The sequence below is a fragment of the Misgurnus anguillicaudatus genome, chromosome 4 (genome assembly GCF_027580225.2).
Source record: "Misgurnus anguillicaudatus chromosome 4, ASM2758022v2, whole genome shotgun sequence".
Taxonomy (NCBI): Eukaryota; Metazoa; Chordata; class Actinopteri; order Cypriniformes; family Cobitidae; genus Misgurnus; species Misgurnus anguillicaudatus.
In genome coordinates, this window is record NC_073340.2 from 10,208,802 (window position 1) to 10,225,415 (window position 16,614).

General features: G+C 35.7%; 1 protein-coding gene across 1 annotated transcript in view; it reads left to right on the forward strand.

Annotated features, from left to right (window-relative positions):
- The first annotated feature begins 526 nt into the window (after positions 1-526).
- Positions 527-16,614, forward strand: part of med24 (mediator complex subunit 24) — a 34,402-nt gene continuing 18,314 nt past the window's right edge. Inside the window, exons 1-18 of the mRNA XM_055176311.2 lie at positions 527-675; positions 831-977; positions 1,969-2,051; positions 2,705-2,743; positions 2,836-2,909; positions 3,005-3,228; positions 3,846-3,957; positions 5,503-5,653; positions 5,731-5,844; positions 6,877-6,930; positions 7,239-7,321; positions 7,490-7,576; positions 7,698-7,809; positions 8,180-8,322; positions 10,688-10,725; positions 10,922-11,004; positions 12,252-12,430; positions 16,171-16,270. Of these exons, the coding sequence (XP_055032286.2) occupies positions 848-977; positions 1,969-2,051; positions 2,705-2,743; positions 2,836-2,909; positions 3,005-3,228; positions 3,846-3,957; positions 5,503-5,653; positions 5,731-5,844; positions 6,877-6,930; positions 7,239-7,321; positions 7,490-7,576; positions 7,698-7,809; positions 8,180-8,322; positions 10,688-10,725; positions 10,922-11,004; positions 12,252-12,430; positions 16,171-16,270 (1,806 nt within the window). The 5' untranslated portion in view covers positions 527-675; positions 831-847. The remainder of the gene's footprint in view (positions 676-830; positions 978-1,968; positions 2,052-2,704; positions 2,744-2,835; positions 2,910-3,004; positions 3,229-3,845; positions 3,958-5,502; positions 5,654-5,730; positions 5,845-6,876; positions 6,931-7,238; positions 7,322-7,489; positions 7,577-7,697; positions 7,810-8,179; positions 8,323-10,687; positions 10,726-10,921; positions 11,005-12,251; positions 12,431-16,170; positions 16,271-16,614) is intronic.

A 16,614-nucleotide genomic window follows, 5' to 3' on the forward strand; every position in this document is an offset into this window, starting at 1 on the left:
GAAAAAGTTTAATGTCAATCACTGATTTCACTGTCTTACTCAGTCAATATTAAAGATATCAATATTATATTTTCCACAAAATGTTCTTTACATTATGTAGAATGATTTTGTTTTGAAAACTAAAATAAAAAGTTTTAGGTTTTAGGTTTTTACAGACTGGGTCACATATGATTTGAAATGTATAATAGTAATTTAAAACGTTTGTTTGGTTTGATTTGTTTGTTTACATTTATTTACAGTTTTAGGCTTGTTCGACTTCATGCGGCGCCGCAAGAACCGACAGCCGGACGACGTCAAAGCACCGCGGGAGCGAGACGAAATTAGACTTCGTATGATTTCTCTAATCGTTCTCGCGGTACTTTGACGTCATCCGGCTGTCGGTTCTTGCGGCGCCGCATAAAGTCGAACATGCCTTGTATCTGTTAACAGTTCATTAAGTAGGGAGCAGTGAACACTGCGTAGGGAGCCTACAGCTTTGTTTCAACAATCTCTCGACCAATCAGAGGTCTCAAACTCAACTCACCCAATCAGATTGCTTTATACTACACCATCGAGAAACTCTCGACCAATCAGACGGTGGGATCTTACGTTCCAAAATGGCGACTACATTGAGTTGCAAATTGTAAATGAACAAAACCCTGATGCATTGACTACATAAACTAACATTTTTTTGTGGTAAGCTATTCTTAAAACTTTACGTGTTGATCTATTCACGCAGTGTTCTCGATATGGCATGCGTTTCACTGGATATTTGTGAATTCCCGTGAGCAGAGATATGTTTAGATGATGAACTCGTATGTGTGTGCATTACATCTGTGTTTAATGTGTAGGTTTATAAAGAGACAGGATGAAGGTGGTTAATCTGAAGCAGGCGATCCTGCAGGCCTGGAAAGAGAGATGGAGTGATTATCAATGGGCAATTAATATCAAGAAGAACTGTCCCAAAGGAGCCACATGGGATTATCTCAATCTAGCAGGTCATACCTAAATCTGTCACCTCAGATCCTGACTGTTATTATTTAACAGAACTGCACAAACATGTTTTAACTTTCTGAGAGTCCCAGAATTTATTTTCCCAACTGCATACCTGCTACTGTTTAATGCCCTTCATTATTTAGATCATGCTTTCTGTCATACCAAATAAATAATATATTAATTTGGGTTGCATAACGATTAATCGAAATTAATCTATTGTAGAACAAAAGTTTTTGTTTACATCATACGTGTGTGTATTGTGTATAATAACTTTGTATAATTAATATTATAAAAAATATTAATACTTAATATATTAATATATATTTTGTCTTAAAATTATACATGCATGTGTGCATATTTATAAATACATAATTATTATTTACAGTTCACCCACATATATGATGTAAACAAAAACCTTTATTCTGCAATAGATGAATCATGACTAATCGTACACAACCCTACTAAAGTTATAGACTATACAGGTTATAGTAATAGATCTACACTGTAATGGGCAGAGATTAATCGTGATTAATTGCATACAAAATTAAAGTGAGTTTTTGCATAATATATGAGTGTGTGCTGTGCGTAATTATTATGTAAATATAAATACACACACAGTCATGTATGTATTTAAGAAACAATTACATATGCAAATATATTTATTTAGATTTTTATATACTCTATATTATATATAAATAAAAAATCTGGATATATAAATAAAACATTTCTGAAATGTAGACATGTGTGTGTTTACATAATAAATATACATAATAATCACACACAAAATACACTCAAATATTATACAAAACTCACTTTTATTTTGTATGCGATTAATCACTATTAATCGTTGCCCATCCTTGCCCAACAATATTAAAAATTATTAATATGACATGATATGAAGAACCAGCCAATTGACAATCACTATGTTCAATAATGGTCCATAGTAAGCTTTGAATCTAACACAATGAATGTGTCATGTTTGCCCTAATATAGAAGCTCTTCTGGAGCAGGCCATGATTGGTCCATCACCCAACCCTCTGATCCTGTCTTACCTGAAATATGCCATCAGTTCACAGGTGAGAACTTTAAAGGGGACATTTTACAAGACTTTTTAAGATAATAAATCTTTGTTGTCCCTTGAGAACATATGTGAAGTTTTAGCTCAAAGTACCATATAGATTATATTATTATTATTATTAGCCACTTATATTATTATATAATTATTATTAGTTTATTATAACATGGTGTAATTGCCACTTTGTAGGTGTGTAGCCATTTTTGGGTGTGTCCTTTTAAGTGCAGATGAGCTGATGAAATGCAAACACTGATCGCCATAATGGTGGTTTGGTAAATTGAAATTCAATTGTGCTGTTTCAATTTCTCTCTCTCTCTCTGCATTAAATGGCAGTGTCGTGGTTGGATAGTGGTATTATAATAATAAGATCCCCTTCTGACATCACAAGGGGAGCCAAATGTAACTTTTTCTAGGTTGATAAAAGCACTGACAACCCAATTATAGCACTTAACCATGGAAAAAGTCGGATTTTCCTGATATGTCCCCTTTAAGCAGGCCTTACGTTTACATGAGTGCTTTAAATGATAAAGCTAATTTAAAGTTACTTAATGTGCATTGAGCAGAGACGTATATAGAAGAATCTACAATGTTATTTGAATGGGATGTAATTTGCTGTTCAGATGATATGATGAAAATTCTCTCTTCCATCTGTAGATGGTTTCTTATTCCAGTGTGTTGACTGCCATCAGCAAGGTCTGTGTTTATTTTATTTATACATACTGAAACATGCATGCTGTATTTACTGCGATGAAATACTCAGATTTGTTCTGTTTGGTCGTCTGCAGTTTGATGATTTTTCACGTGAGCTCTGTATCAAAGCATTGCTCGAGATTATGGACATGTTCTCCCATCGGCTCAGGTACTTTCTTCGGTATTCCAGTGATCATTTCGGCCCATCCGTCCATTGCCACAGTACATTTTTTGTAAATACTTTTCTCTTTTGTGGTCGTGCAGCTGTCACGGCAAGGCGGAGGAGTGTATCGGCCTGTGTCGAGCAATGCTGTGTACTGTGGTTTGGCTGCTGCAGGGCTGCGCGTGGTACTGCGAGAGACTGCGGGAACCCGGCCCACAACCTGCAGTGGAGAACAGTCTGAGAGCCTGCCAGGAACGCATGACCAATCTACTGAACAGCTCCAAGAACAGAGCCCTTGTGCACATCGCCCGCCTGGAAGAACAAGGTGTGTGTATTAATGCGTTTTTTAAGGAGCAAGTGGAAAAGCTAGGTGGTTGAATCTAGAATTAATGTATGCACTACTGTGATCTAGGACTGGGAAATACATTGATAACTTACAGTACAGAAGTAATGTCCGGCAGGGACATTAACCATCAGTGCCCCCTTAGGTTAGCTTGAACCATCAAAATATGAGGTGTATTCATTGAACAAAATAAATATAAAAAATGCATAGAAAAACAAAGAGGTCACATATAATAAAGCATACTGTACATTGACTACAATTTCATTATTTGTTGATCCACTTTGTGGTAATATTTTGTAATCATTGTCCTGGACTGTTTTTATAAACATAAAGAATTGAATGAAGAGTGAAGATGTCCATTTTTTAAAGTTACTTTTACTTTTGATCACTGCTTTATAATACACACACACACACTGTAATGCAGTAATTTAAACATTACTGTATAAACAAGGTGTTTTTTATTTAAATGTTTGCAATAATTTTCACTTATTTTTCCATTTTATGTAAAGGTGCATTGAAACAATATATTTATTGAAGTACTGAATGCAAATATGGGTGAATCATCTTAAAAAAATCAACATTTTATCTTGTTCTACAAGGGTCCTGGATCAATGTAGAGCAAGCTTTGCTGAAGCTGTCAGAGAATCTTGGTGCTGTAACCAATCAGGCGCTAAAGGAAAAGCTTGAGGAGTGCGTTTCATTGGTCAAAAGGTGAGAATCTGTGAACAACAAAGAACAAAACCATGACAAAGCATTATAAGAAGTAAAGGTCCCATTGCACATACACTACAAGTCAAAAGTTTTTAAACAATCACTCGTTTTTTATTTATATTGTTTTTCCACATTGCAGAATAATAATAAAAAAATGTAACTGTGGGAATTATGTTGGTGACGAAAAGCATCCAAAATAAATCAAAGCTCTGTTATATTTTATCATCTGAAGTGCAGTCACCCTTTGCCTAGAAATTGCAAAACTGTACTCGTGTCAAAAAGATTCTTGAAGTTTCACCATGGGATGAATTTGAAAGATTTATGAAGAATTTACATTTAATCTGGGCTCATATTGGCTGTGTTTTTTCTTCAATTTTCAGTCTAAGTCATCTATTTCTGAAATAATATTTTAAAATAAAAGTTTTGTTTTCTAATAACCAAAATTAATCTGTTTGGCACAGCTATATTTTTTGTATAAGAAAGTAATTTCAAGCATTTAACCATACACCTTCAGATGAGTCATAGTTAAAGGAACAGTATGTAGGATTGTGGCCAAAATCTGCATTGCAATCACAAACTTGTGGCTAAAACTGGTACTGCAATCACACAACTGGTGGCCAATACACACATGACAACATAAACATCAGTTGAGGGCTGCAACTCCACTTTTTAAATGACAATATCCTGACCAGACCACTGTTGTCAGTGATATAAGTATTTGAAATGAAAATGATTTCTTAATGTCTAATGACATATCAGGGCCATTTTATGATTAATTGAGATAAATTTCTTACATACTGTTCCTTTAATATTTCAGTCAAGTGTTTCAAGACTTTTGACTTGTAGTGTACCTGCAAATTAGTTGGCTTCAGATGTTAGCACTATTAAACTGCATGTGTCATTTATAAAGGTTTTTATCTATAAACATTTCAACAACTAATTTAGTCAGAGAAAGCAGTGTACAGTACACAGTGTGTTATATCACCTCACTGTGAAAATTATTATTTGACTCCACTTAAAAAATTGAGGAAACCTGTTGCGTAAAAAAAAATTAAAGGGACACTCCACTTTTTTTGAAAATATTCTCATTTTCCAGCTCCTTAAGAGTTAAACATTTGATTTTTACCGTTTTGGAATCCATTCAGCTGATCTCTGGGTCTGGCGCTTCCACTTTTAGCATAGCTTAGCATAATCCATTGAATCTGATTAGACCATTAGCATCATGCTAAAAAATAACCAAAGAATTTTGATATTTTTCCTATTTAAAACTTGACTCTTCTGTAGTTACATCGTGTACAAAGACAGACCGAAAATTAAAAGTTGAGATCTACTCTCAAACTGGCGTAATAATCAAGGACTTTGCTGCCCTAACATGGCAATGATATTACGCAGTGCTCGAACATAGTTCCCTGCCATTGAAAGTTATCAAGAGGACTATTTACGGCTGCTGCGTAATTTCAGTGCACCTGCTACAGCAAAGTCCTTTCACTAATTGAATTTTTATTACCATAGTCAAATCCATCATCTCTTTGTGTTTTCTTCTAGCATTCCTCAGATGCTGTCTCTTCAGTGCGATCCACCAGTGCACACCTCATTTCCTTCTGTCCATGCCTTCATCATGCTGGAGGGAACCATGAACCTCACCGGGGAGACACAGCCATTGGTGGAGCAGCTCATGATGATCAAGAGAATGCAGGTGACCTCAGACAGGAGCGAGAACTGGCTGTGTGTTGTGTACGCATGTGCTGATCTATGTCTGTGGTCTCTATGTAGCGTATCCCATGTCCGCTGTTTGTGCTGGAGATCTGGAAGGCCTGTTTCACAGGAATCATCGAGTCTCCGGAGGGAAATGAGGAACTTAAATGGACGGCCTTCACCTTTCTAAAGGTCTGCTGCTATCAGGACCACCAAGCAATCACTTGAACTTGATTTGTATTCTTATTGGCCGTGTTAAAGGGATATTTCACTTTATCATCATTTACTCGAGTTGTTCCATACCTGTATACATTTCTTTGTTTTGCTGAACACAAATACAATTTTGAAAAATGTTAATAACTAAGCAGATCTGGGGCACTATTCGCTTATTTTTTCGTACTATAGAAGTCAATGGTGCCCCAGATCTGCTTGGCTGCAATTTTTTTTTAAAGGGGCCATGGCACAAGACTTTTTTAAGATGTCAAATAAATCTTTGGTGGTCCCAGAGCACATATGTGAAGTTTTAGCTCTAAACACCATATAAATAATTTATTATAGCATGTTAAAATTGCCACTTTGTAGGTGTGTGCAAAAATGTGCCGTTTTGGGTGTGTCCTTTAAAATGAAAATGAGCTGATGAAATTCAAACACTGATCAGAATGATGGTGGTTTGTTGCAATTAAAACTCAATTGTGCTTTTCTCTGCCCTAAATGGCAGTGCTGTGGTTGGATAGTGCAGATTAAGGGGTGATATTATTATAATAAGAGCTACTTATGACATCATAAGGAGAGCCAAATTTCAACGACCTATTTTTTCATGTGCTTGTAAAGAATGGTTTACCAAAACTAAGTTCCTGAGTTGATCATTTTCACATTTTCTAGGTTGATAGAAGCACTGGGGACCCAATCATAGCATTTAAACATGGAAAAAGTCAGATTTTCATGCCATGGCCCTTTAAATATCCTCTCTTATGTTCAACAGAATAAAGAAACTCCAACAGGTTTATAACAACATGAAGGTGAATTAATAATGACAGAATCTTCATTTTTTTGGTGAACTATCCTTTTAACCAGTGCTTTGTTTGGTGGGAAACCTAAGTAACCTTTGTTATTCGGTTAGGTGGTGGTAATATTGTGACAATTGCAAACTAATTTATTTAGGTGGGGCTTACGGAGTAGAGACAATTAATCTTTGTTCATTTTGTGTTTCATTTTGTCTCTCAGATTCCTCAGGTCTTGCTAAGGCTGAAGAAATACCCACAGGGAGAGAAGACACAGGTAGCAGTTGACTTTACTTTTGTGTTTTGGATGGAGAAGGGTTTCGCCACAAGAGGGCGGAAGAACATTTTCAGATTTTGATTAAAGGGCAGAGGCCTTTTTTAATAAAAATATTGACACACACACACAGATATATTGTGTATAATGAACACTGCAGTACTATAAAAAATAAGTATAGTCAGTTAATTCATGAGGACTTTAAACATCACCTGTTTCTCAGGCACACAGACACCTGCCATATGTTTCTCCATCAACATAAGCACACATCTGATTGTGTGTGTGTGTGTGTGTGTGTGTGTGTTTGTCAGGATTTCATGGAGGACGTGAACGTGGCGTTTGAATATCTTCTGAAGCTCACTCCACTTCTGGATAAAGCCGACCAGAGATGCAAGTATGTCCCTGCTAAACCACATGATGTTGTAATTTTGATAATAAGCCAAATAGGTGTAAAACTTGTGGTATTTGCATGGTAAATTTCTAAGAACAATGAAAGTGTATTTGGCTTTGATGTACAATGTGAACGTCATTTTTAATGTGATATGTCTGTGTGTGTGTGTAGCTGTGACTGCTTGGGTCTGCTACTGCAGGAATGTAGTAAACTGGGCTTGCTGTCTGAAGCAAACACTGCCAATCTCACTGCAAAACGGTACGGCATTTCCATTTCCTGCTACATCATTTAAACATCATTAAAACACGAAGAAGCCTGACATTACCTCTTTTAGTTCATTGTTGTGTTTTTTTAAAAAGTTTTATGCCTTTATTGACAGGAGTGAGGATAGGGAACATGCACCCAGACTGAAGACAGCAGAGAATGCCAATATTCAGCCCAACCCAGGCCTCATACTAAGAGCTGAACCAACAGTCACCAACATCCTTAAGGTCTTCATCCGCTGTTATATCATATGCTTGTCTAAGGTTGATTGTTATGAAACCTGTGAAGACGGTGTTAGCTTTTCCTTTTTCATCCCTAAAGTTGATTTTCCCGGTCAATCATATAAAAATATTAAATTAATTACAGTTTTTGACATGATTCGTTGGGTAGCACTGTTGCCTCAATGTAAGAAGGTCTTCAGTTAATCGTCTTTATTTTCTTTATGCATAAATATTGTCATGATCTTATTTGGGTGAAATGACACTGGCATGTCTTCTGAGATCATCAGTTTGATCAAACTCAGTTAAGCAGTTTTCAGTTTTTTTTTGTTTGTTTAGTTTTTAATAAATTGCTGACATCTCAACTGTATTTGTCTAGACGGTGGATGCAGACCACTCTAAGTCTCCCGAGGGGCTGCTGGGAGTTTTGGGTCACATGCTCTCAGGAAAGAGCCTTGATTTGCTATTGGCGGCTGCTGCAGCGACAGGAAAACTCAAATCTTTTGCTCGCAAATTCATCAAGTAAGAAACATGACATTGTGACAGTATGCCCTTACCATCAAAGTCTGCAGAATTTCATAGAGTTTCTAATTCCTATAGCAGACAAAACCATAGATATGTATATATAAATAAATACATAATTTGACCACTCCACATATGTAGACGTGTCTGGCATTTTGGAATGCTCCAGTTGCAGATGTCACTCACAGTTTTCCGGGATACCACAAAATCTGCATATTGCACATTGATTCCCAAATAAATGTATATTCCCGAAAAAATGGTGAGAATGTTTTTTTTTTATATATAGAGACAAAGCGCAGCGCGTCATAACCTGAAAACCACGCCCACCGGGGGGGAAAGCAATCCAACCGTCTCCATCCACCCTGCACTGCGAGAGGACGCCTCCCCGCCATTTCTGGCCCACAACAAAAGCAGAATAATGCCCAAAAGCTGCCGTGTGACAAGGTGTACAGCCAACAAGCAAAAAAACCCAGAAATAAGTTTTTATAAGCTGTCGAGCCGTAAAACCAAGTCTTTAAGGAGAATAAAGTGGATCGACGACTACGTTTCCCCATATTGGACGCAGTTTTACTAATAGGAGTACTATGAAAAGTTGCCTGTATCCATTTCTGTGTCTTTAAACGCTCGTTTTTTGAAGTCCACAGCTTATAAAAAGGTTTTTTTTTTTTTTTTGGCGTGTTAGATGTACACCTTGTCACACAGCAGCTTTTAGGTATTATTTTGTTTTTAAGTTTAATCTGTAAATAGGTTTTTGTAAGCTGTCGACCCCAAAAAACGAGCGTTTAAAGACATATAAATGGATACAGGCAGCTTTTCAAAGTACTTCTATTAGTAGAACTGCGTCCACTAGGGGGAAACGTAGTCGGCGGTCCACTTTGTTCTCCTTAAAGACGGGGTTTTACGGCTCGACAGCTTATAAAAACTTATTTTTGGGTTCTTTGGCTTGTTAGCTGTACATATTGTCACACAGCAGCTTTTAGGCATTATTAAGTTTTTTGTTATAAGCCAGAAATGACAAGGAGGCGGCTTCTCGCAATACAAAGTCAATGGAGACGGTTGGATTGCGTTCCCCCCCGGTGGGCGTGGTTTTCAAATTTGCATAACTGCGCTCTGTCTCTATGCATTCATTTTATAGACCCCTTAAAAGTTTCTAAACATCTCCGGGTGGGCGGGGCTTAGCTGGAGGCAAAAAAAGGCACGGATGCAATGTTGACAAGCGTAAGCTAGCATGTTTTAGGAGGAATTTATTAAACATGGATGCAGAAAAAGGTTCGGAACTGTCAAAATATGTACAGTCACTGACTCTGCTGGACCGTGACAGCTATTTTTGTAAATTAACTCTCGCGATTTTTACCAGGTTTTGGATATTTCCTAGACAACAACAGATGAATTACTTTTGGGTGGTTTGGGGAATTTTGTCAAGGTTTTTGTCTAATGTAACCTATCGCTGGTCTAACTATGATTAGTAATGTGGATTATTTTAAGAGACCATTCAAAGGATGACACACACATCTATCGCTGTATGTTTGTTTAAAATTTAAGCTGGCTAGTGCGCTGAAGGTTGGCGACTTTTCACCTATAAAACAGAAACTTGCTGATTTGTACTAGATAAAACCAACACACCAGTACATACGCATAGATTATTTGAACTGATATGAAGTGTGTACTGCAAACACAAGTATTATTTATGATCGTCTCCATCCAGTCTATACGCCGTATTGCATTAAACCACAGATGTCTTTTTGATTTCTGTGTATAAATGTCTGTCAGGATCTGGTAAAACTTTAGTTTTGAACCAAACTTGCTATTCCTTTTTATTGTAGCAGCCAAAAAAACAAGACCACGACATTTTAAAGTCAAAACTTTAAACTTTTAGCAGGCCTCCTATGAGTTCTTCATTATGTTTTGCCTCCAGCTAGAGCGGTGATGTCGGCGATTAAGGGGTAACTTTTAGTGTTGTGTTAACAAACACTTTTGTCTTGGTTTATCATATTAGTTTAACAATTGTAATGTCAGCTTGCTTTCTAGTGTTCACAGACCGTTGTGGCAGGGTTGCCAGATTTGCACAACAAAATCAACCCAATGACCAATTAAATTTAGCCCAATGACCTTATTTCAAATACCAACACTTTATTTTCATAAATAAAATAACCTCACCTTAATATTAAAAATCCTAACATATAAGCAATCTGCATTACCAGTTTTAAAGTGATCACTGCAGACTTGGTTAACAAACCACCTTGAACCGTTTCAATATGGCAATCGACTTGCATATAGGGGCCCATAGAAACAGCCGCTTATGATTATTTTACGAACTAAATAGTGCAATGGAGTTTATTTTGATATATCTGTTGTTCTTTTTCAGGCTAAATGAGTTTCCCAAACACATCAGTGGAGAAGGATGTAAGTCATGTGCTTTCATTAGCTTTGCTAGCATGTGTCCTAATAGTTCATTACTAACCCAAACATTTGCTTAATCTGATGGAAATGTTGACCCAGTTTGGGCATGGAAACCTAGTGTGTAAGAATGTGTAATTTCTGAGAATCAAACAGTATTCATTTCAGATAATGACATCTTTTTGGAATCTTTTTTTTTTAGCGAAGTCTGCGTCAGTGAGAGCACTGCTGTTTGACATTTCCTTTCTCATGCTGTGTCATGTGGTACAGACGTATGGCTCAGAGGTAACTTCACACATACTTTGCATAAAATATGTTGGACCCTTAAAACTGATGGATGTTACAAACTGTTATGTAACATCCTTCCTTTTATAGTCATATTCTTTCTCCTATAGTCATATCCTTCCTCCAGAAGCGTATCTCCTCTTGTATCACGCATTGCCCAATACCATATATTGTTGATACTTTGTAAATGATCCCTTTTTTTTTAAGAAACTGAACGTTTTTTTCCCCGAAATGAAAATCTGTCACGTATACACCCTCAAGTCTTTTCTGATCTCTTCAATTTATTCGAAGACAATGGCTATGTTTACATGCACACATTTTTGTCAATCCAAATGAATTAAATCAGATTAAAGGTTACACCAGTATAGGTTAGATGCACCCTAAACATTACAATCTATATAATCCGAACTGAATGCTGCGCAAGCGCACATCCAGGGTTACCAGCTTCGCGTATCAAAACCATCCCAATGGACATTCAAAACTAGCCCAAAAGCATCCCAATGACTATATATAACCCAAATATTAATAATTAAACAGACAGATTAAACAGTAGCCCAAATCTGAACTCGAAAAAAAGCAGAGCACTTGGCAAGGACAAGTGTGATACATATTGTGTGATACGTAAAAATGAGTTAAATATAATACGTGAACTTGAGCACAAATGTTCTGTGCATGTGCATAAGGTATTTTTGCAAAATACTACGATTCACGTGTTTACATGCATAATTTTCTCCTGCTGATTGAATCACAGATCGGACTACACCACCCCTTTCAAAACAATTAAAATTTTCGATCGACCTCAGTCCCATTGATGGTGTTTACATGAAGGCTTTTTAATACGATTGAGCAGTAAATATGATTACAAACGGATTATTTTGTTGCATGTAAACGTGCGGGAAATGGGTCTGTTGAATAAAAAAATTGAATGTAAAAACACACAGCCATGCTTCAAAGCTTCAGCTTTGTGTGAGAAACAGACCAAAATTGAACATCTCTTTTACTGTGTAGCAAGTAAAATACAATTTTATTTGTTTTCACTGATGTTATCGGTAGTGATTAACAACTGCGTTTCCATTCACTCTCATTAGATAAAACAAATATATATTTTTTAATAAAAATATAAAATCTCAAGAAAGACGTTTATACATGTCTTGAACAACATGAGAGTTTGTAAACTACAGAAGTTCAGTATTCATGGTTGAACTGTTACTTAAGCCTTTCCCCTCTTTTTTCCTCCATCTGTTCAGGTGATTCTCTCAGACCCCAGCCCATCCGGTGAAACGCCGTTCTTTGAAACGTGGTTGCAAATGTGCATGCCAGAGGAAGGGAAGACCCTAAATCCAGACCACCCCTGCTTTAGACCAGAGTCTGGGAAGGTGGAGAGTCTGGTGGCACTCCTTAATTCCTCATCTGAGATGAAGCTTGTGTGAGTGACATTTTACACCCAGGCCAGTCTGAATGTACGGAGTGCTCTTTGTCAAAATAAAATTGAGTGACTAGTAACAAAAAAACTAATTGTTTTAAAAAACTAATTCTCTTGCTTGCTGAATATTTTATTGGTCATAGAAAGTAGTATCATATCAGAGTGCACTGCAGAAAAATTAGTCAAAATGGAAGTTTCTGCTTTGCTATCAAATATTTTTTTATTAAAATTTAAATTACACTACACACAAAAAGTTAGGGATATTCAACCTTAAAGGGATACTTCACCGATTTAGCATTCAGCTTTGTATCTGTAGAAACCCGGCAGTATTACTGAATGACCATGTTTCCCTCCCTCATTTCCCCCTGAGAGGAGAGATATCTGCATTTTGGTTCTGCAAAAAAGTCCTCCGATGATGTAATATGACGATTTTTGCATCATCGGAGGACTTTTTTGCAGAACCAAAATGCAGATATCTCTCCTCTCAGGGGGAAATGATGGAGGGAAACATGGTCATTCAGTAATACTGCCGGGTTTCTACAGATACAAAGCTGAATGCTAAATCGGTGAAGTATCCCTTTAAGTTGAAATTTATAGAAAATTCTAAAAGTTCATGCTACAATGATATTATATCATGATAGAAGGTAATTTTTCTAATTAAGTTTACCTGTAAAGGTTGTTTTTAAAATTTCACCCAAAAGTAGAATATTCCTAACTTTTTGTGAGTAGTGTATATCAGTGCATACATTGTACCTAATTAAAATACATTTTTTGTGGGGTTTTTAAGTAAAAACTATAAGAATTTTTTTATTTTTAATATTTTAAATATTTTAATCTGCTAAAATGACTATTTGGTTAAAATAATTGTTCCTCTTCAGAGCAACAGCATAAGTCTTAGGCCACCACCATTTGATTTGTTGTTTATCCAAAGTTTTAATGTCCATCTATATTTATTTTTCACTCTTTTTATTAAGATACAAACAGAAAATACAGGAAATATGTACACAAAATTAAAAACCAAACAATTTTCAGAACTAAATATCTTCTTCAGGCATCAGTCAGTATTTAGTGTGACCTCTCTTGGCACTAAACACATCTTGAGCTTTTTTGAGGAGCTTGAAGTCCTGAAGTCATTCGATTAGAATTAGAAATTAGGATTTAATTTCATTTAGGTTTAAGAGATCCTGCAGCTGCCTGCTATTGCTCAAGTGGAAGAGGAGTTTACCCTAAATACTAGCTTATATGTATTCATATATATATATGAAGAGTTTGGTTCCAAAACGCAATAAATCCATTTTGACAAATTTCGGTAAAAACATGTTTTTCTATACCAAGAAAGATGAAAACCACTATTTTCTGTTACAAACTTTCCCATAGCATCTTTAGGTTATAAAAACATAAGAAATTCCAATCCATAACTTGATTTTCAAAGATTTATTATAAAAACTAATTATTTTTTCCACAAAATGCAATAAATCCATGACGTTTTTTTTCTCAAAATGCTATAAATCTATTCAATCAATGTATAAATGTCCATTCATCTTTTCCATATATGTTCATTTAGTTGAACAGTGATATACACTGATAAAAAAATAAACATTAATGTCATTAATCAAAACACTTACTTTGTCATATTAAGATCACTGTCATATTGCTGCGGTTATACTTGACGCGGTTGCTTAGCATTTTTCACAGCGATCAGCTGTAAAATGTTTTGGTCCTGCTCGATTTTCGTTGACTGAGTAAAATAATTTAAAGTTATTCATAAGATCCCCTGGGGTCAATGTGTAAGCATGAGAAGCTTCATGCTGTCGGGAGATAAGCACCAGTCTCCTGAGTGCTTCGCGTAAATTATTAGATGTTGATGACAATCTTTCCCGTCACAGAAAACCATCACAGGTTTATCAATGCCATTAAAGTATTATTTTGTTTTGTTTGTTGATCACGAAGTACAAAGTAGATGAAGAAAACTAGGACTCCGTGTACTCAGCGCGACGCCATTGTTTGTTTACATTGCGTGAATGGTCCGCTGTAATTTCTGGAATGGATTTATTGCGTTCTGTAAAAAAGGAGGAGTGGCGTTTATCGCATTTTGGGAAAAAAGGGAGAAAAGATGACAGAATAACACGGCGGATATTGGATTTTGCGTAAAATTAATTATTTACTTTTAAATACTGACCTGATATAATACTGATTTTGGCAGTAACTCATTTTTTTCAAAAATGGCGTTTATCGCGTTTTGGAACCAAACTCTTCATATATATATAGATAGATAGATAGATAGATAGATAGATAGATAGATAGATAGATAGATAGATAGATAGATAGATAGATAGATAGATAGATAGATAGATATAGAGATATAGAGATATTCATATTTAATACTACATACACATTTTTCTGTATTTTCTGGTTGTATTCTAATAAGGAGACTGAGAAATAATTATATATGATCACTATACAATTACAAAAACAACAAATCTGATGGTTTCATGGTGGCCTAAGACTTTTGCACAGTACTGTGTATGTATCAAAATAAAACCAAAAAGCAATATCATTTTTTTTTGGTGTATCACTAAAATTTGTCTCATAAACATTATTTTCTTTATTGCAAAAATAACAATTTTGTTGACATGAATAATTAAAACGAGACTTTAAATTAAGCTGATATAATTCTAAGTGATTCATTGTGGTTAAGCAACCAGGTCACAGAATCAGCAGACATTATTAGTGTTGGTAAACATGTTGTTTTACACTGTTTCTAGATATGACGTGCATTTTTCGAATTCCTCCTAATTTCCCCCATGTAAAGTTTTTTGGTGTTAATAAATTGCTCTATTTTTGTATTTACTGTAAAATGGATTTTGACCTAAAAGCCATTGCTTTCTCGTGAAAATGTTTAATGTTAAAAATATAATTTTTTCGAAGGAAAGAATAAATCACTCAAATGTGATTCTTTCATTATTTTCTCAATTCTCTTATACTTTACTCATCATCCATTTACATATCATCCCAAATGTTTATGATTTCCTTTTTGTGGCTAAACATATAAAAATATACTGTCATCTATATGTAGCCCTGCCTGTGAAAACCACACAGATTTTAAAGATTGATTTCAATCATATATTTCACTATGATTACAATCTTTCGATATGAGTCAGAATTTGTCAAAAGTCTCTCATTTGTGTACAGCTAAAGATGCAAAGTGGATGATTGGAGGGTGAGGTTTGGTAAACTATTCCTTTTAAAAAGTAGTGTTAGCATGTTTAGCAAATTAAGCAATAGAATTAAATCATGAACTCAATTTAAACCTATTCTAGGAAAAACATGGTTACTATGGAAGTGTTATGTTATGTATCTGTGTTAATGCTCTCATAAGCAGAGGTCACAAGCTAAGTAAGGATTGCTAAACTAGATCACTTGATGTCCAGGGAAAAGTTCAAAACACTGCTGTAAGTTCTGAAGAACAGATCAGAGTCTGGAATCAAGATTATAAAAATAATGCCAATATTACATTGTGGTACATCTGATTATTGACTCATGGTCTTTCATGGTGGTTGTACTGTTCTGAGTGCAGTTCACTCCAAATATCAATGAAACAGATAACAGATACAAATGCTCTATGCACCCGTTTACTTTTTAAACGGTTACCACCCCAGTTACTGCTTTTGTACCTTTATGTCTTTATGATTAAAGTGTATGATTAATACTTTCTCTTGATCTATTTTTCCTTTTTTTCTCAGTCAGATGAAATGGCATGAAATCTGTCTCAGTACACCAGCGGCCATCCTAGAGGTGTTGAATGCCTGGGAGAATGGAGTGTTATCGGTGGAAGCCGTTCAGGTGAGTTGTTTCTTTAATGCTGCGTCATGACTAGGTGAGATTCGAATTCAAATTTATCTGTATCGTGCTTTTTACAATTGTTCAATGTTACAAAGCAGCTTTACATGAAAAAGTACAGAAAAATCACTAAACAATGAAAGCATGTCAATATAGTTTAGAACTGAGTACATGCACTATAAAATAGATCTGCTGGCTGAGCCTAATAAAGTAAGCTACCCAGCCGTCCCGAAACCTCAAAGTCAACCCGACCCAAAACACCTGCAAGCACAAAGAGAAACACTTGGCTTTTTGTGCCAACTAGCATTTTTAAATCAAAACAACAACTCAACCTCTTAAACCAACTG